Raw genomic sequence first — 27,631 nt, 5'->3', positions numbered from 1 at the left:
ATTTTAGGAATAATATTATGCATAGATATATTACACCCACAGTTTTGCACTCACTAATAAGTGAAAAGGTTTATAGAAAACAGGGGTTGACAGAATTAATTAATGATTATGTTAGATCAGTCATGATATCTATGGATATTTCACAACTCGGGTTGAATGAAGGTCAACTAGTAGGTATCATCTTAAATGGAATGATACATTATTACTGTCCAGCTAATAGACAGGAATTGTTAGAAATATCCGAACAATTTGTTTCGCAAAATAAAGAACAAATGGAGTATATTAAATTGCTGAGGGGTAATAAATGAAAAGAGAAAAATGTCCTGTTTGAATATAGGTTCTTCAATAAATAAAAATGAATATCGTAATAGTAATCCGAATTCTATTTTACCTAATGTAAAATCGAATCTCATGAAGAATAGTTTTAGGGTTTCGGATACTTCAAGATTTTCTGGGAACTTTAATAGGAATCGATTTGTTCCTCCAGTTAAAAAGAATAATAGTGTCCCATCAGAGATGAACGGATTTGTGGCAACGTTCGTCATTGGAAAAATAAATAATATTTTAACGAATATTTGTGTCGATGGGGGCTCTAGCTTTAACTTAGTCAATCGAGATCTAGTGAAAAGATGCAATGTAGAAGAGCATGTTTGTAAGGTGGAAGAACGAATTATCAATGCGCCTTCTGGTCTTAACTTTGTTACGGATGAAGAGGTGACTTTGGTGATAAACTTATCCGGATTCTTTCAATCTGTAGTATTCAGTTACTAATAATCTTCCTTCCGACTGTTTATTGGGAATTCCATATCTGCCTTCAACGTCGGCGTTAGTAGACTACGATAAACATATGTTGGTTCTGTGTAGTGGAAAGAAACGTGTGCGACTTAATTAACGCAGGGATTTTGTGGAATCTTTCCGAAAGGGGTTTAGATATGGTGAACAGGTTAGTCAACAAGAAGGGACTGATAGAAAGTTTCCAAAGAAGAACTTATCAACCAAATCTTCTGGAATATCTTCTATGTTTATTAGGGCAGATTCGTATTCAATCCGTCCTAATGAAAAGGGTGTGCAATGTGACCTCGATCTTCAACATCTGGAAAAACATTTATTAACTATAAATGCTCCTGATGCTTCGCAGCTTCTTGGGCTACGAAATTTAATTGAGGGAGAGCTATCGAGAGACAGCATTAGTGTTGACCAGCAAATTCGGAGGTTGGATACAGATCAAGGTTGTCCAGAAACCTCTTCCATCTCCCATAAGTCTGTGGATAGTGATCAAGATTGTTAACATCGTAGATCTTCAGTGGACTTAGCGATGATTTCGACTATTGTTGGTGACATAGGAGATAAGAGCAATTCCAAACAAGATATGAAGAGTGACACCGGTTATCAGACTGTTCCAGATTTAAACCGTTCAGTGGAGGATCCCAAGGTTAAGAAACAGAAACCAGCGAAGAAGAAGAAGCCAAAGAAAAAGAAGACAAACATGGATAGAGAAAATGAACAACAGATTAAGCGTGATCGTAGTGTTGTGTGTGAAAAAGAAGAACGTTGTCTTAGATCCTACAGCGACTTCTGAAGTTAACAATATTCCATCTAGTTCTTCGGAAGCTTCTGACGTGGACGTCGAGCAGGCAGAGAAATTCCACGACTTGTTAAAGAAGAATAAGAATATATTGGGGAGGAAATTAATAGATTCAGTGAATTATTATGATCGATTCCCGCAGGTGAAAAACCCAGAAAACATACAGGTGAAAAACTCTAATCGAGAATCGTGGGATTTTCGGAATTCTGATATAGATTCATTCATGGGTTCGATAAGAGATCAATACTCTGACGTAATTACGAATAGAATCGGATGTATTAAGGGTTATATAGGCAAATTGTATCTAGCTGAAAAACCTTTTAAACAAAATCCGTTCCCTGTGCCTAAGAATAAAGAAAAAGAATTTGATGCTCAGATTTCAGAATTAGTTAGAGTATATTAATTGAAGTTGACCATTCGAACAACGCCAGTAGTTGTTTTTTAGTAAAGAATAAGGACAACAGTTATCGAATTGTAGGGAACTTTTTTAAAGCAAATGAGCTTATTGTAAATGATCCTTACCCGTCTCCAAACATAGAGGAATGTTTAGCTGGCCTATCAGGCAAGCAATTCTATTCAAAGATTGATTTTAAGAAAGCCTATTTTCAAATTGTACTTGATTCTAGCTCACGAGACATCACTACAATTGTTACGCCAAAGGGTCTTTTTCAATTTACGAGAGTACCAGTAGGTATTAAAACTGGTACTAACATTCTTAACCGAGTGATGCATAAAATACTTGGAGATTTGGAAGGGGAAGGAGTACGATCTTATTTTGATGATGTTCTCATATTTTCAGATACGATTGAACATAAAAATACTATAATTAAGGTATTAGAAAGATTTCGTGAATTTAACGTAACTATATCTCCGGATAAATGTTTGTTCTTTCAGACTAAGATTAATTATCTAGGTTATATTATTACCGGAGATCAGATGGAAATCGACCCGGCTAGGGTTTCAGCAATTAGAAACACAACCTCCACGGAATAGGAGAGGTCTTATGAAGATCTTGGGGCTTTTCAGTTATTACGCGAAATTCACTCCTGAGTTCCAGGAACTGATGGGACCTCTCAGTGAATTGAAATCTCCTAAGAATAAATTTGTCTGGAGTCCGGAACACCAAAGGATTCTAGACAAATTAAAAGACATATTAGTGGAAAATATAGTATTAAAGACCCCAGATCTAAATAAACGATTTGTATTAAATGTGGATGGATCAGGAAAAAGCATAGCTGCTTGTTTGTCTCAGGAGAACAGTAACGGGGAACTTCAACCTGTTTGTTTCTCAGTAAAAAATTGTCAGAAGCAGACAAACATAGAAGCATATACGAGATAGTTTATAAGCCTAATAAAAGCTATGTACCAATTTAAACACTATTTGGTTAAAGAATTTGATGTTCTGACGGATAACAAGGCCCTGACTTGGATATTAAGCAACTCAAAGCGTCTATTAAAGTATGGCCCTCTTGTTGAGACGTTATGTCAGTTTTCATTTAAGATTAAACACGTTAGATCTGCAGATAACGTGATAGCTGACACTCACAAGAGTTTATGACCCTTTTGAGTTTAGTTTAGTAGACGGGCCTTTGGGATTAGCGGCCTTTGATAGCAACTAGAGATTAGCTCATAGATGGAAATTGCCTCTGATTCAGGAACCAATCGAAGATCTTCAAAGAGAAGACCCAGAATTGAAAGCGATAATAGAGAGATTAGAAAATGGCAACATCATTCCTGGGTTTGTTTTAAACAAAAAGATCCTTATGAAGAAAACTATTTCAGTCCATAACCCTTTTAAGATTTTTATCCCTAAGGCTCTTCGAAGAGTTCTGCTAGAGTACTACCATGATGATAAGCTTGTAGGAGGTCATGCTGGTACATATCGGACTCTAAAGAAATTAATGAAAAGATTCACGTGGGGAAATATGAAAGAGGAAGTGGCTGAATATGTAAGATGTTGTCATAGGTGTCAGCTTTCAAAAGAAGAGAATAAAAGAAAAATGGGGTTACTTATATCAGAATATAGTAAGAGGATTGGATCGCACTGGTACTTTGACATTATCGGTGTATTGCCTAATTCAAAGGGGTATAGGTATATATTAATTGGGGTTGATAACGCTAGCCGATTTGTAGTGCTAGAGAAATTGAGATCGTTATCGTCAGCCTCTATAATGGACAAAATGTCTGATATCTTCAGTCGTTTAGGATATCCAGAAACTATTTCCTCCGATAATACTTCTGTGTTTATTTCAGAATTTTTTAAGCAATTCTTGTTCGGACTGGGGATAAAGCACATTACTTTAAGTCCATACCACCCTGAAGCGAACGCTACGGAGCGTTTTATCAAAACGCTAAAATCCTCTATTAGAGCTTACTTTGCAGATAAGCATCATCTTTGGTCGTCTCTAATACCAGACTTACAGTATACGCTCAATATTAGCGAGCATTCTGGTCTTAAGATGTGCCCTATCGAAATATTTTTAGGACGTCCTACTTACACCCCACTAGAAAATCGATGGGACATCTCAAAAGCAGATATTGCTGGAAAGTCAACTAAAACTTTATGGATGGATGCCATAAAGAATATGGAAAAAAGCTGGATTAGAAGAAAACGACTCATGCTGCAAAGAAGAGAAGTAGCGTTTGAGGTAGGCGACAAAGTATTAATTCGATCGCATCTGAAATCTTTGAAGGACAAAGTTGCTAAATCACTCAGTGATTAATAGAATGGATCATTTATAGTCAGGAGGTTCTTGACACCAAATATTGTTCTAATTTCGGACGAGAACGATAATCCTGATTCGAACAAGCGGCGTCACGTCTCCGAAATTAAAATTTATCGAGTCCAGAGGAATTAAAAGTTAAACGAAATGCTGGAAGAGAAAATTTGAAGAGAAAATTTGCATTACTCTACGAATACAATAAGCAGTTAAATCGATAGCTACACTAATAAATGATCCTAGCGTTAATTAATACCGACTTCAGCTGCCATCTGGAAAGAATTAATATAAATATTTGATAGATTAGCAGACCTAATCTATGGTTCTTTATTTGAGACGTTGCCACATCGTGCAATTTGCGCCTCCAGACGACGACTCGAAAGGTATACAAATATATATATATATATATATATATATATATATATTGCTTTGACTTGTAGTATAATGCTCTGTAGTACGTGGGCGCCATTTTTAGAACATGTCGTGAACAAGAACGTGCCGTGTCGACTTCATACGGAATGAGGCCGACGAATATGGACACGACACCAGAAGAATTCAATCGAATAAAGGATAAAAACTCTGTAAATTAGATTGAGTTAAACATATTTGGTTGTAAGAGTCACTATAGGTTATGTAAGCTTCATTGGTTTGCTTATTATATTCTTATTTTTAAAGAAAAGAAAAATTATAAAAAGTTAGAAAGGAAGGAAGAAAAAATCATGAAACTAAGTTGAAAATTTAAGTAAAGACAGTTGGAAAGACTGTTAGAGGAGAAGATTGCAGCCGCTAATAGTGGGCGTGGTCATCGAAACCGAATCTACAAGCTAAAGTGGGTTACGTGCCTACTTTACTTGTGTTCGTATTTTCTTAGCCGGAAGATTACCCTAATGGAATATTTGCATAGCCGAAAGATTGCCCAGACCGAGTTTTGTATAGCCGGAATATTGCTCTGTTCCTATGGGTATAACCAGAGGATTGTTCAGTCTATGGAGTGTAGTTTCGTTTTCGGCAGGGTTTCTCTTAATTGAGAATTGTTCACCGTTGTTATTCCTGTTGGTGTGAAGTGTGTATTATCGACGTCTATCGATAAAATCATATTGGTGTTGTGTCAGTTTTATATAACAAAGTGATCAGTAGAAAAAGGAATGTTTTATTCCTTCACTATTCAATTCTCGCAAGCAAACTTAGTGGCAGGTCAAACGGGCTCTTTTTCTTTCCTCGTTTTGAGGCTGCTAAGTTATGAAAGTGAATAGGAGAGTGAAATCTTTCTTTAAGAGTGTATTTTATGCTTGTGAATTGATAGTACAGATAGTTATTTGCTTTCTCTCGTTTTCTGTTATACCTGTGCAAAGAAATAGTGAGTTTAAAGGGCAATGTTCTGTGGGGCCTATTGTGCCAAGTGAAAGCCCGATTAGATCACGTTCATAGTAATTCCTGTTGGGCATTAGATGGTTTAGTTGGCTTAAATACCAGTAATAACTCTTTCTTGCTTTACATTTTCGTTTGGAAACTAAGGCACAGAAAGATTTTTGTGAGGAATTACTTTTCATTAAAAAACTGACGTTTTTCCACCAATCTGATTTTACTCGAACAGAAAAGCTCAGACGGAAGCCATATTACCTGAAGAGATAGAGGGTTGCACATAGAAGGTAAATCCATATTTCAGGGGTGCCCACAAGGGGGGGTTATGACGCAAACTGCGTCATTGAAATATTTGGGGGGGGGTAAAAATCTATATAAATATGTTTGACGGGGGGGGGTAAAAATTAATCGAAAATATTTTTTTCATGGAAGAATACCTATGGATAGACAATTGCGGGGGGGTGCGTCATGGACATAAGGGGGGGTGGGCACCACTGCATATTCGAAATAAGTCAAGGTGAGTGTAATTTCTGACTTTTTCCAAGTAGTGATTGTGACTTGTTTAATTTTGTGTTTTGTGCGGTTGTTTGAGCTGTGATCCACGCCAGGTTGTATTGCTAATGCAATTCCAACGTAATTTCACTCTTTCGGAAAACCCTAGTTTTTTCTGCAATTTTGATCTTTCGCGGAGAGCTTAGTAGTATGGGCGGGCAAAACTGACCTTTTTTTGGAAAATCGTAATAATTCCAATATTTCCAGTTTAATTTGGTTTCTTTTATAGTTAATAGTTAGTATTCGTTCCATTAAGAGTGTTCAGAAATTTTGTCGTTAAAAAAAACAGACTGCAAATATTTTTTTCCTCTAACATTCTCATTCCACTATTATTGAAAAGAGTAATTATAGATATTAATAGATTATTGACTGAGAATTGCATGAAATGTTGAATAATATATGTATAATCAAGATTTGATGTTTCAACATTTTCATTCCACTATTATAAAATTTGAGACAGAGTTCATATGAAAGAAGAATTGTTTAATATAGTATAACAGAGATTATATTTACTTATTTTTCTTGAAATTGATTATTTCAATAACTTTGATCTTGTTAATTCTTCATAAAGAAAGAGAAATTTAGATGCGCGCTAGTAAATTGTAGAAATTTTGCATGACTTTATTCTGATTTGAAATAACATTGATAGAAATATTATTGAGAATCTTTGATATAGAGGAAATTAACGTAATTTATTTCCAATTGTATTTGCTTGACAAATAGAATCATCTTTGAAGAATAATTTCTGAAAGTATATTGCTATTTAGAAATAAAGAATACTAAAGAAATTTAATCATATAGAATCACTCCGATATTTTGTTAGTATATTTTTATAATATTTTCTTTTCTTGTATTATTTCGTTAGTGTATTTATATTATTCTAACGGAATAGTATAAATACACAACCCAAGTTGTTAGTAAAATTATTTAAAATTGAATTTCTGTTGTGGTCATTTATTAGTATATAAGATTTGATTACTATTTATATTTGAATTTACAGTGGTTTTTGGAAATATTGGAATCGTAATTAACTTTCACACTGACTAGTTGTACGATGGAGAACTAAATCTTCCGGTCCATGTCCCATCGACTAGGTGTTAATCGGATTGCATTCGGTCTGATGAATATTATTATTATTATTATTATTATTATTATTATGTATTACTTTCAATAATAATAGATGTCGGACTGGAAGCTTTCTGTGTATGCTAGGTAGATGGGGCGTTACAAACACCCGAGATATATATATATATATATATATATATATATATATATATATATAGCGCGTTCATAAAAGCACTATCATACTTTAAAGTGGTATTACGTGGCTTTGGATAATCGTATTAAAATGAACTTGGTCACATTTGGAAGAAAAACTCAAATATTTTTGTGTATGTCAATAAAGGACGGGATCAAACATAGAAGTAAATTCACTCATGATGTTTAATTTGTGATTACTCGATATGGGTTCATTGTTGGGTATTTAGCAAGCAGTTACTGTTTTTGCTAACTTTTATGTTTCTGCACTGTTATGCTATAATGTAATAACCTAAATTTATTTCCTCCCGTTGTGTTGTGTTGTGTCATTAAAGAATAAGTTTTAAAGACTTATGGCGACCCTACAGGAACGAAGTTGGTGTGTTTTGGAATATCACAGCACGCAGAATCTGGTGCAGGTACAGCATGCTCTTAGGGGTTACGTAAAGGATTGTGTCTATGTACCCCCATTGCCTCAAAACCTGAAGGAAGTGCAAGTTTGTATCAGTGCTGCCATCTAGTCCATTTCATTAGATATGTTGGAGCGCGTGTGGCGTGAATGGGAATATCGTCTTGACGTCCGCATCGCCACTCGTGGAGCCCACATTCAATGTCTATGAGGTATTGTAAAAAATATGAGTTTTTCTTTCAAGTGTGAACAATTGCATTTAAATACGATTATCCAAAGCAACGTAATACCACTTTAAAGCATCATAGTATTTTCATGGACATAAATATTCTACATGATATTTATGTATCTGGGTGTCATTAACGTAACTTATAATATGAATTATTAACGTATTCTAATCGGACAATCGCTTGCAGTATAATTTTTTACATATCCTAAAATTCTCTGAATCAAAATCTTATTTGCCTCATACATGCAGCTGAAAATTTTACAGCCAGATCTGTAACATGGTCTTTCTCCACTTGAGATATTAACTCTTTCTACAAGTTCAACTAGTGTTCTTCTGACATCAGGATAAAGCTGTACTACCAATGACCCATCATTCCTGGAAATATAACATTAATTTCCATTACTTTTGCAGGAATTTCTTAGCACACAATTATGAAATTGTTTTGAGAGATACTGTTCACTTTTCTCTTCTATGTGTCATTATTACACATTTGAATGCTAATCGTAAAGAAGACTACCGCAGCTATACTCGTATATTATTATTGCGTGAGATCGATGAATAAACTACTCTCGCTAATCCGGCTCTCAGTAATCCGGCGCACATCCAACCAAAAACACGTGCACAATGAATTACCGTGCGCATGCGCAACAATGTTTAGTTAAACAATGCTTTATATACGTATTCGAAATTCTTTACAGTTCGGTTGCGTGATAAAGCATGCCACCGTCGCGTATCATCATTGCGACAATTAAAAATTAGGGACATGTTTCATAGTGAGTGATATTATTCAAGGACTACATTTTCTTTGAAAATTAATGTATATTTGGATTTAATAAAGTATATCCTCTATGTTTTAAAATTATATCCTTCGATTTAATAAAGTACAGTACACTATATCCCCTATGTTTTCAAACTAAATAAAAAAAAACAAGATCAATAAATAAATCAAATAAATGTCAGACACTCAATAATCCGGCTCTTCCGCTAATCCGGCATCCATAGGTACCAAGGATGGCCGGATTAGCGAGAGTCTAGTGTAGATGCTTCACGAACTGTGGTGTAAATATTGATGAAAAAGTTAATCACAAATAAAAACGATTTGAATTTAAGTGCATATTTCACCTTCCATACACCCATATTTATATGTCTTACATCGAACCCTACTTTCAAATACTGACAGGTGGTAATTTCCAAGAATAAAGTTTACGAGCGAGGCTTCTCTTACATTTCACTTAGCAACCGGTAGAGAATTGATAAACTTGGTTTGAAACTTATACTACGATTCATATATAGGAAATATTTGGAAAAGTTCTGGCATGAACCTGAAATTCGCTACACTGCCTGTCTATCTAAAAAAAAAAAAAAAAAAAAAAAAAAAAAAAAAAAAAAAACTAACAGTGTCACAGAACAAAGAAACTCCGACATACTTGATTTTTTTTGTTCAAAATGGAAAGAGAACGGCATGTGTCACAAACAAATCTTTCAGTGACATGGATAAAATACTGGGTAATTTTCGTGTCCGCCTGTTCTTGAGCACTCTCGACATCTCCCACACAAATATTTAAAGCTTCTGCCATAACTAAATAGAATTCAATAATGTTTCTATTTTCATCGTTAGCTTTTCTGAGTAACTCTTTACTTAAAAACTTTGTGAAGGAATTCTTTCCCTTTACATGAAAAAGACCTTCCTTCATTGCACTACAGCAGAACCCCTCTCATCCGTAACCTTTGGGACTGGGGGTATGGCCGGAACACAAAAAAGGTCGGATTATCAGAATATACATAAAAATACGGATTTACGGTAAAATAAACGATCTTTTAACTTAATAAAAACAAGCGAACAGTAAGCATTAAAAACTGCACAGTACAGTACAGAAAACGCACAACGACAGAAGCGATACAAGAGATGACGGAGAACTAAAGTAGATATGCGGTAACAGCAAGTAAACAACAATGCCGCTACGGCAGTAAACGACAGTGGGCCTCGTGAGTCACCGACAAGTCGGGACAACTATATAATATATAAAAGAAATATATCTATATCTATATCCATCTATCTATCTATCTATCTATCTATCTATCTATATATATATATATATATATATATATATATATATATATATATATATATATATATATAGTTTTAATATAATTAATATATTAAATTCTGGAATACTAAATACAGCAAATTTCGAGCTGGACTAACATATATACCAGTAGTGAGGTGCGCACAAGTTGCCGTCATGCTTATTATATCACTCAATAAGCTCATTTTCTATAGCTCAACATTTTTGTATAATAATAATAATAATAATAATAATAATAAAAGCAAGAAGTGTAACCGAAGTGGAATGCTGCAGTGACCACTTGATGTTTGTAAAACTACATGCAAAACCAGTCGATATTGTGATAAGACAAGTGTATATGCCAACAACCGACCATGATGATAATGAAGTAAAACTAATGTATGATCAGATTAGTGACATATTGCATCAGGAAGAAAGAGGTAAGGTCAATGCCATAGTAATGGGAGATTTTAACAGCATAGTAGGAGAAGGAGCTGCTAATAAGGTAGTGGGACCATTTGGACTAGGTAGAAGAAACGAACGAAGTCAAATGTTTCTCGATTTCTGTAGGCAACATGATCTGGTGGTGATGAACACGTGGTTTAAGAAAAGAAAAACCAAGCTGTGCACGTGGAAAAGTCCAGGAGATAAGAAACGCTATCAAATCGATTACATTCTTGTGAAGCAACGTTTCAGGAATAGTGTACGAGACGTGAAGACACTACCAGGAGCAGACATTGATTCGGATCACAATCTCCTGGTGGTGGAACTGCAAACCTCGTTAAAGTCGATCAAGAAAAATGGAAGGAGAAATCGAAAATGGAACTTAGGGCGACTAAGAAATATCGACGATGATGTGAAAGAAGATATTGAAGAAAAATTCTGTGCAGTGGGAGATATGGTTTACAATATAGAGAATAGTTGGGGAAAAGTTATACAGATTCTACTTGACACATTCCACAATAACACTGGCAGGATGGAAAGAGCACCGAGAAAACTATGGATAACTGAAGCGATGCTTCAGAAGATGGAGGAATGCAGAAGAGCAAAAAACATGGACATCAATGAATACAGAAGACTAAATAATGAATTGAAAAGAGAAACGAACAAAGCCATAGAAAAGTACATGGAGCAAATATGTGAAGAAATAATTGAACTTCAACGGCGCCGCAGTATGATCTTATGTACCAGAAAGCACAAGAAGTAGGAGGAAAAGCTAACAAAAGCATACGAACGTTTGGAATCGAAGATCAACAAGGTCTTGTGGTCACTGACCATCAAGAAATCCTTAGAATTTGGGAGGAATACATAAAAGATCTGTATGATCAGAAGAACCTCCCAAAAGATCGAAGCAGAGGAAGAGGTGGATGGTGATGAAAAAGGACCCAGTATTTGAAAAGTGAAGTAGTACAAGCAACCAAAGACATGCGAAGGAGAAAGGACACTGGAGACGACGACATACCAGTAGATTTGCTCAAGGGATTTGGAGACAACGCAATGAAAGTACTGACTTCATTTATTAACAAGATCTACCTGTGTGGAGAATGGCCAAAGGATTTTCTTGGTGCTACAATGATTGCATTGCCCAAGAAAAAGCAAGCAAAGAAGTGCAGCGATCACAGAACCATTAGCCTGATTTCCCACACTGGAAAGATCACTGCACGCATTCTGAACAGGCGACTGGAAAGTAAGATAGATGAGGGGGTTAGAAGATGATAAATTTGGATTCCGGAAAGGAAAAGGCACCAGAGATGCTATTGAATTGATGAGAATTATATCAGAAAGAATTCTTGAAGTAAAGGAAGAGTTGTGTTTGTGCTTCATCGACTGGCGAAAAGTTTTCGACCGAGTCAATTTGACGAAACTTCTGAAAATACTTAAAGAAATCGGAGTCAACTGGAGAGATCGACGACTCATTCAGAACCTGTACATAGGACAACGAGTGAAGTTGTGCTTGAATGAAGGAGAAACCAATAGTGTGGAAATTGGAAGAGGAGTCAGACATGGATGTAGTTTGTCGCCCCAATTATTCAACATTTACACTGAATGTTTAATGAAGGAAGCATTAATGGGAATTGGAGATTTCAAGATTAGAGGGCAGATCATTAACAAGATTAGGTATGCAGATGATACGGTTATAATAGCTAAAACCGAAGGAGGACTACAGGAGATGATTGACAAAATAGTTGACACTGGAAAACAGTACGGAATGGAAATTAACATCGAAAAGTCGAAAGTTATGAGAATATCCCATGGAAACACGCCCTTACGGATCACAGTAGAGCAAAGAGAACTTGAAAAAGTCGATAATTTCAAGTATCTGAGAAGTATTTTGACGAGAGTCGCTTACTGCACCAAAGAGATCAGGTCAAGAATTGCCATAGCTAAAGAAGCATTCAACAAGAAAAGATCACTCTTAACTAGCAGGCTCAATATTCGACTTACGAAGTTGGTGAAGTGCTATATATCGAGCATAGGACTGTACGGTTCAGAGACTTGGACATTGCGAAAGTTAAAGAAATATTTAGAGAGCTTCGAAATGTGGTGTTGGAGTAAGATGGAGAAGATAAAATGGACAGCGAGAGCAACAAACGAAGATGTTTCAAAACGGATAGGAGAGAACACGATATTTCTAGCCACCATCCTTCGTAGAAAGGCCAATTGGATTGGACGCATCTTGCGAAGAAATTGTCTTCTTCACACCGCCATAGAAGGAAAGATGAAAGGGAAGCGAGGAATAGGAACAGCTGATCGATGATTTGAAAGATAGGAGACAATATTAAGAGTTAAAAGAGGAAGCCGAAGATCGAGAAAAGTGGAAGAAACATTTCCAAGCCCAAATTTAAAATTGGAAAAAAAATCCTCATTAATCCCAGGACCTGCCGAAAGGCAGAATACTTAATAATAAATAATAATAAAAGCAAATTTGCTATTATAAGCAAATACAAACATTATTTCTCTTACAGCTCCACAGGTAAATACAAATGATTCGACAATTAAAGGAAAACTTACCCAACAAAATTCTGAAAATCAATTTGAAGCTGATGATCTATAAGTCTATCATTCTTATATGTGGTTGTGATAAACGTAGGATCTGATTCCCATGGCGTCCGTGTACCTGTGGCAGTCGATGGTTCTATTTTCACTTTATAACACCCAGTATATACGTAACTGAAAGAAATGGAAGCATTCTGAAAAGGAAAGAAAGAGAAAAAACTTTGCAATTCTTCGAAGCTGATGGGCGAAACTTTGATTTGCTTTAATACATTAACTGTCTCTCCTGAATATTTTCATTACAGGATAAGAAGCCATAAGTCACTGTTTCGTATCTCCCTTCCCTTTACTTTATACTTTAACAAGAATTATGAGATTGTTTTCGAGACAATTCTTCATAGTATCTATATAAAATGAAATATAAAATGTACGTTATACGCTTATCCACCCATACTTTTAATATAGCATATGTTAAAGCAAGTACGTTATAAAGGTTCCTAAATTATACATATATTGTTAGCCTGGTCTACTCTTGTTTGAAATGAATGCGGGAATTGTAGCTTGAATGAGAAGACCAAACTAAACTTAGAGAAATATCTGAAATTTCTCTCTTAAACATGCCCCTAAAAGTTAGGCAAATGTGTAACATATAGGTTAAGAACAATTTGAATCGTAATCAACGAAAGTGTTATTGAATTCAGAGAAAAGCTTATCGTTCATTTTATAGCAGTTTATTAGTCATTGAATTTAGTGTTCTTAGACTTGACTTGTTCAAATGTCTGAAAGGTTGTGAGGAATTAAAGTAAGGAAATCTGGCCATAAGAATATCATACCTTAATTGCTTCTGGTTTCATGCTGTCAAGAATTCTCCTCTGCAGTTCAGTTTTGGATGTTATAAAGCGTCCTTGGAAGGATGAAACTCGATACTCGTAAAACACTCTTAAATGAAACTTGTATGCGAACTTTCCGAAAAACTTAAACGGAAATGACTTATCCTACTCCGTTACTTTAGATATAATCTCGTATTGTAAAGTAACATGTTCGTTTACTAGTTCGATGCGTGTGATTCTATACTCGCTCTTGCCATTTCTAATTTTCATTAACTTCTCTTTCCAAGGAAACGGTTTTATATAATCGAGAAATGAGGCTGCAGATTTCAGAGATATTTCATGACAACAACAGAAACCAGCCAGCACATGAAATTCTCAATTGAGACAGAATATTCTGCTGACCAAAAATCCTTAAAATCTCCAGACACAATTTCCCAGATAATTTACTAAATTCTAAAAGTAAAATGCTGATCTAATAGTGAATGTTTAACAGACATAATAACCCCATTATTACAATTGTCTTTTTAACATAATGCTAACTAGGTTGCAGCATTTGCTTTTCGTAATGAAGATAACAATGCATCAGCAAAGTAAATAATTTTCATAACATGATGTCCTTCTTATTCGTGTGACATGATTTTAATGAACAAAAATGATGATGTAAATAAAATTAAGTTAAATAACAAAATATTGTAGCTTTACCAAGAATCGAAGTCTAGTACTATGACATCTAATAATATCCCATAAATATCCTAAAACATCCTATAACATCCTTTGGCGAGTAAACTTCGACACATTCGTGCTGTCGAAAATAAAATAAAAATGTAATTTGCAAAAATAAAAATAAAAATATATAGTAAATAAAAAGAAAGATAAATGTAAAAATTAATGTTGATGTCTGAATATTATCATTAAAGTTTCACTTGCAATATTCAAATGCTAAAAATAATAATGATGTAAAATAATTAAAATCTTGAAGATAAAAATATATACATATATTGCGCAAATATTGTCTTTTTGCTTTATGCAATATTAAAATTGTAGTATCAGTTTAGAACACAAGGAAGCGTATAAAGTATGTGTAAGGAATTGTTCCAGCACATGCTGCCATCTGACGACGTAAAAACAAAACATTAGAAGAACACTACAGTGAGTCATAGGTAGGCATAGGTCACGCCTCTACCAATGAATAAAAGTCTGCGATCTTTCCTTTTGTCGGCGGGATGAGTTATGATTCGCTTTTACAGATAGTGAGATACTTTGTACCAATGCTAAAATGCCACTTGATATGCTGAAACGGTAGTTCACACGCAAGTGGTCACATCTCTGATAAGAAATAATAAAAAGAACAAAAATAATTATGTTTCTTGTTTTTAACTCCACTGCATTTTGTACTTAAACACAAAGACACAATTCTCCAACGTTAGATTTCTGTGAAAATTTTGCACTGAAAACACTATTTTTAATAAAATATTTGCCATCACTTTTCACTAGTTTAATCACTTGTAATTAATTATGGCGTAAAAACTCATAACAGGGGTTGCACACTGTATAGTGATGAGTTGGAAGTAATTACTTATTTCCAGGAGAAGAAATGGGTTATCGCAGTCTTTTCTGCAATGTTTACGAGGCAAGATCCGTATCGGATCTTGTTTAATAGTTTTCCTGGTGAGTGTCTCGGTGTGGGTTGGTCATATATTTTCACAGAATTGGATAATCCACTGATAATAAGATGCATTCCCACTGCGATATAGTTTTATCGTCTTTAACAATAAAGTCACTTGCTGCATCCGTTGCTCGTCGAGGTGATTTTCTTCATGTTGGTAGTAAGGCCCGAAAATTCGGGAAGGGTTGGGGTAGGGACTCAGTTTCAGATAAAAATAATTCTCAGAAAAAGTGGTGTTAAGATTTTGTTTTGTGTTGGTGAAAGAAGATTCATTTAAATAGTTAGTGTTTATTACATGAATGTTTGACCGCGATGAGCCTTGGCCTTGTGTATAAGAATGTAGGTCAGTGTGAGTTGTGCAAGAATGCGCTTAAAGGAAATTATGTTGAAGCGTTGGTGATGTTAATATATAATCGTTAATATGAATAGTGGTAGGATCGTTTTTTTTCCAAGATCAAGAGTATGATTATAATAAAATTTGGGGAATAATAACTTCTAATACTAATATCATGATGTGCAGGATTAGCATAATCTGTATGCGTTGCAGAGAAACTCATAAGCTAAGTATAACTAAAATGTATTAAATATGATGCGAAATAATTAACTAAATAATTTGATCATGGCTTAAATACTAGGATGTAGGTTCTAAAATATTGATGTTAATTTGTTGGTTCCATGTAGCTCGTGGAAAGTTAAAAAAGTAACAAAACTAGGTAACACTAAATGGTATCTTTAATTCATAAATAGTATGAATGTTTAACCATTATATATTCTAAATTATAGTACAACATCTAAAATCGAATATTTGATCGATTTTCTTAAACTGTATTTATTATAGTTCTTTTTTAAAAAATGGCAACTAATAAATATGCTTAGCATATATTCAAGCCATAGGTTAATATTTGTCGCAGCTAGGTGATTAATAACTTAACATAAATAATTAATAATTGACTACTTATTAATCTGTCAATAGCTATTTAAGTAATTGAATGCTTCAATTATCCCATATCAAATATTTATAGCTTCAGTTTCTTATTTCTGTCTTGTTTTTCTTTTCTCTAAAAATATTACGATATTAAATAGAAAATTTAGAATGAATCTTAAATCTATGATCTTGAATTTGGCTTACTTGGGAGCAATACAGTTCATTACAGACATGAAGCTTAGTATAGATATATTATTATTATATATTTGAGCTGTATGGAAAACCAAAGAAGTGATAGAACCTTAAGAGTTGGTGTGTAAGGAACTTATGCGCTAGAATAATGATGGATGGCTACGTGTTTACAATTTATGCGCATGGAATCTTACATAGGTGAGTACCATAATTCATCTTAAAATATCAACTTATTCTCTACTCAATTAGTTACATTGTTAGTACAATGTATACGTATATGTGACAAATGCTTTTCTTTTAATGAATATGTGCTATAAAGCTAAATTTAAACATGAATTTTGTGGTATCTCGTCGAAATTTTACGTACTTGAGTACGGTCGCTAGCATTTATTTCTAGTCTTTTTTTGCTTTAAGCAGCCTACTTTCGGTTAACGACGACCGAGTCTACAGTCTCAAATAACAGATAGAAACAAATGTAAAATTTCAAGTTGATAGATTTTTTTTAAAATAGCTGAAATCAATCATTTTCTGAGCCAATGCTTTTCCTTTTTTTAAAAATTAGATTATCAATGGTACTATATTATCTTCAAAAGTCATCCCATTTCCAGAATGTCAGAAAAAAGGTGTTATGTTTCTGAGAAGGTGTCAGCCGTGCGCACCGACTCGTCCGGTAAAAGAAGAACAATAATATTACCATCGGATAATCAATATTCCTTTTTTTAATTTAGTTCTCACATGCCTCATTGTATAATTTTAATCTTCGGATATCGAAAGTGTCAATTTTGGTTTGTTTCTTTTCGTTCACAAATTTTATTTTATACAAGTTTTCGTTCAATTTCTCTAGTATTCACCTATTAATTTATATTTGTTGGAGAAACAAGCTGGCATTCCAGGCTTCTGTCCTAGTTCTTTAATTAAGACTCGTTGACCTGGAACGAAATTTTCCTGTTTATATTTCTTTTCCATGTATCGTCTGTTGCTTGTATTGCTTTTGCAAGTTTTTGTATGCCAAATCGCGAGCTTCCCTTACTACTGTGAAACGTTCCTCGTTTTCTTGATGATTACAAGGTAAATCAAAAACGTGATCTATTTTCATTCTCGCATCATAACCATGAAGATAAAATGGAGAGAATTTTGTTCCTTCGTGTACATGGGTGTTTAAAGTAAATACTATGCTTGGAATAACGATGTCCCAAGAATTTATCCTTTTATCTACGTAGTGTTTTAACGTGTCCTGCAAAATTGCGTTTACTCTTTCCACTTTACCTATTGAAAAGTGAGCTCCAGTATCGGCAAAGTTCAAAGTTATTCCGAATCTTTCTGTCATTTCTTCCATTATTTTACGTTTATGGGAGGACAGGCGGTCTAGTAAAATTTGCTTTGGGATTCCAAACTTCAGTATTAATTCTTCGTATATAATTTGCGAGATTTCTTCTGCGCAAACGTTAGAAATTGACTTGGCAATAATATAGCGTGTGGCCATGTCGGTCATTACTAGTATGTATTTGTGTCTATGGGTTCCAGACAATGGAAGGGGTCCTATCTCGTCGAGAACGATCGCTTCCATCGGTCCATATTGAGGATATGTTTGTGGGTGTAACGTTATTTTTCCCTGTTTCCGTTTATTTACTTGGCACGTTATGCATGTATCACATTTCTCATGTAGAAAACCTTTCAAATTGGGAATATAGATTTTCTTATATAAAGCGTTGTACATCTTACTGTGCCCGAAATGACCTCCGCCCATGGGGTCGCTATGAGCTTGGTTAAAGACTCGTCCCTCATACTATATGGTATACATAGAAGAAGTTTCTTTCCATTAGCGAAACGATGAATCCTGTATAAACGATCATCTTTAATTTCGTACATTTTCTTCGCTCTTTCTAAAGTAGTGGAATATTTTTCGGGATCTTGGATCGCTTCATAAATCGGTCCAAAAAATTTATCTTCTTTCTGCAATCTAGTGACATCTAATCCTTGTTGAAATGTTAAAAGTACGTCCGATTGTTCGGGATCAAAATCTTTTGTCTTCTCGATGTCCGTATTTCTGCTCAAAACATCGGCGGGATTATTTTTACCAGCTATGTGTACCGGAATATACCGATAATTTTCAAGTGCCCAACGAAGAAGTTTTGGTGATAATTTCGGAAATGATTTTAAATATGTAAGACTTACAATCCGTTAAAAGTTCAAATTCGTTACATGCCAAAAAGAAATTAAATGCTCTGCAAGCAGACAAAATAACCAAAAGTTCTATTTCCACAATATGGCGTCGTGTCTCCTCCGGTCTTAATAATCTGCTGCAGTAACCCAAAGGTGACCAAGAACCGTCTGATTGTTGTTTTAGGAGGACCGCTCCAATGGATTTGGTGCAAGCATCTGTGCATAAACGTAGATGCTTTCCAGGAACATAGGGTGCTAAAAGTGGTGCATCTAAAAGTACTTGTTTTAATTTTTCAAATAATATTAGTTTTTCTTCATCCCAAATAAATTGTTTTTTGTCATGCGCTGTAATGGAGCCACTAATTCTGCGTAATCTTTACAAAATCGGGGCACATAATTCGTGAGACCTAAGAAAGATCTTAATTTTTTGAGATTTGGGTGATTGAAATGATTTTATTGCTTTGTTTTTTCACTAATTTGGTATCCGCTGTTGGAAACAATATGTCCTAAAGCCAAAACTTTTTCTTGTATAAATTTACACTTTTCCACTGAAAGTTTGAGTCCTGCGGTACGCAAACGAACAAAAATTGCCTTTAATATTTCTATCATATGCTCTTGCGAATTTGACCATAGAAATATATCGTCCATATAACAATTGACGTTCTCTGGGTGAACATTTGCTAAGGTCATGGTCATAATTCTAGAATATATCGCTCCTCCAGACACAAAACCATGAAGAAGTCGCTGGAATTGGAAACTGCCCAAACTTGGAATATTGAATGCTGTACTTGGTCTCGATTCAGGTGTAATTGGGATGGTAAAATAAGCCGACTTTACATCAAGAACTGAAAAATAATTATGTCCGCTCATTGTTGTCAAAATTTAATGTACTGAAGGTAAAGAAATTGTGTGGAACTGCGAATTTATTTAAAACCCTGGAGTCCAAGCAGCAACGTAATGAACCATCTGGTTTTTGAATAAATAGCATCGGATTATTGAAAAGACTCTCCGATCTTTCAATAATTTGTTGGTCTAGTAAAATACTGATCTATTCTCGCACTAGAGGACGAAGAGCAGCAGGTACTTGGTATTGTGGGCGGTGAAACGGGACTTTCGTTTTCAACTCAATGTGGTGTTCATAGTTTTTAACTTTCCCAATTGTATTTTTCTTCCAAGCGAACACATCTGCGAATTCAAAACAAAGATCTTCCAGCTGTTTCTTGATAGCGGGATCGGCCTTATCTTCTATTACCAAACGGGATTTATCAAATTCTTTTCTTGTGTTAACGATTTCTTCAATTTCTTCTTCCGTCAAGTCCTGTTCTTGTAAATTTTTTCTTGAGATGCAGGTTTCTGCTCTCCCTAGAACGGTACCTTGTTTTAATACAACTTTCTCGCAAGTGAAATTTGTCACTTGTATGACGTCATCCTTTTTTCCAAATAGAACACGAGGAAAAGTAATTCCTTTTTTCGCTTGAAGTTCTAAATTACGCTCTAACATCATTTCACATCCGGACCAAGAATTTCTAAGTTTTACTGGGATGGTTACAGTTGATATTGGCCAAATAAAACATTTTTGCGGCGTGATAAATACAGGAGCTAAACATGCTTTCAAAATGTTTGCCGTTTCATTTGAAACGCTCGTGTGTTCGATGTTACTTTCAAACTGTGCCAAATTCTTGACTGACGGATTTGTCTTAATTAATGCTAAAGGTGGACAACCGAATCTTTGTATACTCATGATTTTTCTACCATAATCAATTTGAACTTTTTGTATACTAAGGAAATCGTTTTCTATTAATAATCTATTTGGAAACCCATTGATTATACGAAATAAATGATGAAAATTTTTTCCAGCAATAGTGAATTTTATTATTGCGACTTTATCTATTGTAAGCAAATTTTGTGTAATTCCTTTTATTTTTGTCTCTCTATTAATTATTTTGGCCGTTGGTGGTACAAGATCGTTAGAAATTATTGATATTTGCGACCCAGAATCAATGACAGATTTTACAGACGTTCCATGAATATTAACCGGTAAAAGTATTATGTTATTTTCGCAACAGAGAGGCCAAAAGTTCTCTACTTCTATTAGTTTTGTTCCCAGTAAATGTGCCTATGCCATTTACTGTAGATTTTAGTTAAAAGAAATATTGCAAGAACACTGATGTTGCTGTGGGTATGCATTATTTGGAACAAATGGTAATTGAGTATTTGAATTTCCTTGACATGCATTGTACTGATGATGATTACAACATGATGTCAGATAATTTTGATTATTATATGGGTAATATTGATAGTTATTATATGCCGGCCTATTGCCTCTGAAATATCTACCTCTATGAAAACCTCTGTTATTTCCTCTCTGTCTAGAATTTCTATTACCAGCGTTATTTCCGGTGTTGTTATAATTTCTATTTCCCTGATTTCTAAAATGTCTACCTCTAGACTGTCTCCTATTGTTATTGTTGTTTCCTCTATTATTGTATTGGTTTTTATTTCTCGCTTGATTATTTTCCTGGCTATAATTACCATCATTCTTTGGATCAGCTAATGCTACTTGCAATTCTTCTAATTTCTTTTCTAAACTAGCTATTTGAGATAAACTCGCGGATTCTTGTTTAATTTGCTTTTCTTTTTCCTTTGCAATTTTCGCCACTAATTCCTCTAAATCTGAGTCATCTTCACTATCTTGCTTTCTTAATTTACTTAACATTTCCCTAACAGTTTCTTTTGGTTCATTGCCTGTATGATTCTGTCTCCTAACTATTTTCACCTAATTTTTCCTAATAGCTGTAAATCATTCAGAAATTCATCTAAATTAGCATAGGATTTCGTTTTGACCTTGTCAATATAATATGGTAATAAACCTGATGCTATAAGTCCTATTTTCTTCTTATCGGACATTTTCTCATCTAATCGTTCAGCTAAAGTTAGGATATCATAGGCAAAGTTAATAACTGGTTCGTCTTAACTTTGAAGTCTATCTCTAATTCGATCTTCGATGTCTACATTAAATGATGATCCTGTAAATTCGTCTATTAGCTGTTTTCTCAGTGTCGCGTAAGGTGTGATCTCAGTATTCTTTCTTTTCAAAAATAATTTGACGCATTGACGGCCAATTCCTTTAAATACTGACGGTAATAACGACTTTCTTTTATCGTCATAACGTGCTATGTCGCAAGCATCATCAAACTCTTCAAGGAAAGACACTATATCTCTATCATTCGTAAGATCAAATTTTGGTAATCTACCGTAATCTGAAAATACTGTGACTGCTATTTTCTGTTCTGGTGCTGTACTACCGCCTTTAATCGCCATATTTTCTACTTTAGACTCTATGCTAGGAAATTTCAAAACTCTAGTATTCTTACTTTCTTGTAGCCGTGGGATTAATATCTTACTAATATTTTCTATACCAACATCAACGTCCTTTATAGCTTTCTTACTTCTAGTCAAAATAACTTCAGTCATTACCAAAATAAACTGAATAAATATTCATAATATATATTACACTAAGATTTTATGCCATCACATTATTCCAGATAATTAACACATTAAAATGAAAACACGGATCAAAGTGTATGTATATTGTGTGTATATGTATGATGTTAAAATAAGATACAAATTACAGTACTCGTGGGTGCGTGGGTGGGTTGAATAACAATCAGATAACTACTTAACTAGTTGGTTAATGAAACAAAAATTTAGAAGATATTTAAAATATACTTCACCATGCTTTAATGAGTTAATCTAAATGTTGGGATCTTCCACCATGATCTGATGGGTTAACGAAAATGTTCTGATGGGTTAATGTAAAGATGTTTTAGACTTTTTTTTTGGATCGAAATGAAGGCGTAAGCCTTAAAGCATACTCCACCATGCTCTAATGTAAATATTTGGGCATTTAGGATCGTTTAGCATCTCCAACCATGTTAGCCTGGTCTACTCTTGATTGAAATGAATGCGGGGATTGTAGCTTGAATGAGAAGACCAAACTAAACTTAGAGAAATATCTGAAATTTCTCTCTTAAACATGCCCCTAAAAGTTAGGCAAATGTGTAACATATAGGTTAAGAACAATTTGAATCGTAATCAACGAAAGTGTTATTGAATTCAGAGAAAAGCTTATCGTTCATTTTATAGCAGTTTATTAGTCATTGAATTTAGTGTTCTTAGACTTGACTTGTTCAAATGTCTGAAAGGTTGTGAGGAATTAAAGTAAGGAAATCTGGCCATAAGAATATCATACCTTAATTGCTTCTGGTTTCATGCTGTCAAGAATTCTCCTCTGCAGTTCAGTTTTGGATGTTATAAAGCGTCCTTGGAAGGATGAAACTCGATACTCGTAAAACACTCTTAAATGAAACTTGTATGCGAACTTTCCGAAAAACTTAAACGGAAATGACTTATCCTACTCCGTTACTTTAGATATAATCTCGTATTGTAAAGTAACATGTTCGTTTACTAGTTCGATGCGTGTGATTCTATACTCGCTCTTGCCATTTCTAATTTTCATTAACTTCTCTTTCCAAGGAAACGGTTTTATATAATCGAGAAATGAGGCTGCAGATTTCAGAGATATTTCATGACAACAACAGAAACCAGCCAGCACATGAAATTCTCAATTGAGACAGAATATTCTGCTGACCAAAAATCCTTAAAATCTCCAGACACAATTTCCCAGATAATTTAAATTTTGTCAATCTAAGAAATTTCTGGACAAGATGAATACAAGATTCTTACAATGTTACAAACTTTCTGTACTAAATTCTAAAAGTAAAATGCTGATCTAGTAGTGAATGTTTAACAGACATAATAATCTAATTATTACAATTCTCTTTTTAACATAATGCTAACTAGGTTGCAGTATTTGCTTTTCGTAATGAAGATAACAATGCATCAGCAAAGTAAATAATTTTCATAACATGATGTCCTTCTTATTCGTGTGACATGATTTTAATGAACAAAAATGATGATGTAAATAAAATTAAGTTAAATAACAAAATATTGTAGCTTTACCAAGAATCGAAGTCTAGTACTATGACATCTAATAATACCCCATAAATATCCTAAAACATCCTATAACAATATATATACAGGGTGGAAGGTTACTCCTCGAAAAGATTTTGGAAGTAATTCCTTATATGAAACAAAATGAAGTTCTAATAGGCATCGGTCAAAAATGGCTCCTTTCAGAATTATGAACCCCCGAATATTCGAAAAATAACGTTTCAATACGCTCTGACTTAGAAATTATAGGACCTATCCTAAGCGGCTTAAGGAATTATACAGGAACTAGTATGAGTTTTATCTAAATAATCATGTTTCAGAATTCATCGGTACCAGCGAAACGACCGCACCATTAGTATTTAAAGGAGTATTCCTATATCTCAACTTCATTTTTACAGTCATTTCGCTGATAACGGAGGATGGTAAAACATGGATATTTAGATACTAGTCTCTGTGTAATTCCTTAAACCGCTTGGGATATATCCTATAGTTTCTAAGGTAGGGCGCTTCGAAACTTGATTTTCGAATTTTCGGCGGTTCATAAATCTGAAAGGAGACATTTTGGTATCCGTTTTTATCAGAACTTTTTTTTCTTTCATTTCATCTAATGAATCGCCTCCCAGTTTCTCGGTGGAGTTACGTTCTACCCTAAATATTGTTACGGGCACTGGGGGCTCAGTGGTAGAGTGCACTGTTTGTACCCGGCGAAACTCCACCAACTCTTACGGTTACGGGGTTGTTTAGCGGCAGAGTGCACCGTCATACCCGGTGAAACTCCACCAACTGGTACGGTATATGGGGCCTTCACGAAACAATCCAACCATTGGCTCATGTACCTGCTTTTTGGTTTATAGCGCTTGCACAGTTAGGAGTTTTAGACAATTATTCTCAGGCAGCGACGGACGTTCACCTCTCGTATAGACAAGGGGGGCCCTGCTGAACCAGGAGGATAATATGCCTGTGACCCCCAAGCTTGAATGGGAAAGGATTTTAAACACTTATCGCCGGACAAACGTGTCGAACTTTCATCCCGTTTAACGGGCGGTTCTGTTGTCCAGAGATAAGCTGCCTGTGATCCTCCCTCAAAAGTAAACGGTAGGGATTTTAGCCACTTATCGCCGGACAGAACGTGACGAACTTTCATCCCTTGTAACGGGAGGTTCTGCTGTCCAGAGAAACTGACTGTGATCCCTCCGAGGCTAGCAAAAGCATAAGCAGGTTTAGGGATTGCAAGTACATGAGACAAAAGCTGAACTATATCTTAACAGCTCGCGTCGCGATTTTACATTTTCATCGTTACAGGGTGAGTGGTTGGCGCGGGTCTCCGATTGGGAACCGGTGGCCAAATACTAAAATTTTGGGGGGCTCCACCATAACTAAGACGTGTGATAGAAACCACACAGTGTGTGTTCGTGACGAGCATGAGCACACACTATTCCGCTTAAGACAAATATCATCAGGAACCCTGCCTTATACGGAGTTAAGAGTCGCTTCTCCCTCTCTCTCTTCGCCCAGCCAGACGGGGCTGTGACTAACTAACATCCCGTATTTAATCTCAGATAATCCTATCCTCGTAGATTCGCTGGTATGAAGTAAGGCTGAAAGAGAAAACGCATCGAAGTCGTAGCTCAGTTAATTCATCGTCGGTATCTGAATCTACCCAGGTTCTATTCTACTCTAGGAGAAGTTCAATGAAGAGAGAAATTTCAGAAAAGTAGAGTTTATTACAATGATAGGATAATATACAGAACGAGTACAACCGAATGAAATAGATATTAAGTTCTCATTTTATACTAAATTCTCAATAAATACTGAGTTCACAATCACTTATTTGAACCATATTTAAGTTAATGTTGTTGTTGGCTATCCCAAACGTCTAAGTTCTTCCGTACGTCTATGATTCACTATTCTCCTAAGTTCTGTTTGAAGTCGCGAAAAAGATTAAAAATCATAAAAAGGAAAAGAAAACGAAAAAACGAGTAAAGTCACACTAAAGCGATTCAAGTTATTCCGAAGAGACATAGAAATCTGCTTGATCCAGGCTATGTGCAAGATGAGGCCGGTCGCCAAATTCTAAGTTCGAAAACTACATTTTACAGAAAAACTCAGCGCAGCGGCTAAGACCACACATACCTGATTGGTATTGGAGACTAACCGGAGCACGTCTGATCGTCTTGGAAGCTGGAGCAGAAATGAAGACCGGAACGGATCAAGGCCGTTTTCGCCTCCTTATATAATACCTGCTCAAGATCGACCTTGGACAGAAAACGGTGGGAGGAGGTGGAGTGGGGAACTACAGAAAAGAGGGGAAGGCGGGAGGGGGTATGCTTCGAGAGAGAGAGCTACACTAGCGCCATGTTTCAACCTGGTGGAGAAATGGCTAATCCAACCGGCTGTATTTGCTACAGAAATGCTTCGCTAAGGATTCTTTGGATACTATACATTTATTTTATTTTATTTTGTTAATTGTTATTTTTTTCACTTCCTTGTTTGTAACCGCTGTGTTACACAAGGCATAGTACGATTTATCTTAATTATTTATGCACAATTTCCTCAGCCCTGAAGCCCCTTCTGTCGGCTTCAGCCGGCTGGAGGCCTATTCAACCAGGTTAATAAAAGTAAATAACGCGTTTCCCGATACAGCCATCCCGAACCTCCTCCGTCTGTTCAGTGCCTCTACGTTCCCCACAAGGAGCGCGGAGTTCACAATCCAGGAGTCGAAAGCCGGCCTTCAGGCTTACGCGCCTTATGTAACAATATATATATGTTTCAAAATAAAAATAAATATGTTTCTTTGTAATAATAAACCAAAATTATCGATTCCTTGGTACCCAAGAGCACCCAGTATACTTCCATTGTACGTATTTTCTGGGAATATACGAGACATTGTTCAAATAGCAATTAATATAGATTTACCTTCATGTGCTAAGTATCTTCTACTTTTTCTCTGCACATCTTGGTACGAAACTCTCTTCTAGAATGCCGAGTCAGTTTCTCGGCTTCTGAGCACTCTGTGCTATTCAAGTTTTCTCCAACGAGTAGATCTACCGTCTACTTTTCGTGGCAGCAATAAAGATATGCAAGCAGTGGAAATGAAACATTCAATTCACCATCATTTCCAAAGTGAAACCACACATCTTCCCTTGCGCTTTCAAAGCACTTCTCAATATTTTCATTGCAAACTAAAAAAGTAATATAAAATAAATAAAAGTATTTACATGGACGGTTTAGAAAGTGTTACCAAACTTTGTTCTACGGGACTGTGAGAGTCCCCTTTATGTGTGTTCAGAGACAGGGGATATCAATTTTTTATAACACCAAACCTTCTACAGATGCAGTCAATTATAATTTAAGGAGTGAAAATATACTATGACCAGGCTGGAATTAGCATACCTTGTTTCTATGTCAGTGCTTGCTACCAGATCTTCCCTGATTAATCACACCAAGATTATCCTTGAGATTTTAATTCTTAAGATCAGAATTCAACTATTTAGACCATATTGACCAATATCACAACTTTTGTTTGTTGTACTTAGATAACTTATTGTTTTCATATTAGTGAAAAAAAAAATATATATATATATATATATGATGTTGTTGGAACAGAATCCTAACAGTTTCTGTGTGCGATCCGCAACTAAGGATAATATTTGGACTTTGAGTTTAGT

The 27,631-nt window shown here is 35.1% G+C and overlaps 1 protein-coding gene across 3 annotated transcripts in view; it reads right to left on the bottom strand.

Annotated features, from left to right (window-relative positions):
- LOC145685897 (uncharacterized) overlaps positions 1-27,631 on the bottom strand; it is a 78,036-nt gene that overhangs the window by 15,379 nt on the left and 35,026 nt on the right. For 2 of the 3 annotated variants that reach the window (XM_081758641.1, XM_081758642.1), the window contains exon 3: positions 13,193-13,371. In XM_081758641.1, the coding sequence (XP_081614767.1) occupies positions 13,193-13,371 (179 nt within the window). Of the gene's footprint in view, positions 1-13,192; positions 13,372-26,903; positions 27,146-27,631 lie in introns of those variants that run through there. The other variant, XM_081758643.1, reaches the window with a different exon arrangement.

The sequence above is a fragment of the Thermobia domestica genome, chromosome 5 (assembly GCF_964235325.1).
Source record: "Thermobia domestica chromosome 5, izTheDome1.hap1.1, whole genome shotgun sequence".
NCBI classification, from domain to species: Eukaryota; Metazoa; Arthropoda; class Insecta; order Zygentoma; family Lepismatidae; genus Thermobia; species Thermobia domestica.
The sequence above is the reverse complement of the archived record's forward strand: the minus strand, read 5'-3'. Positions and strand labels throughout refer to the sequence as shown.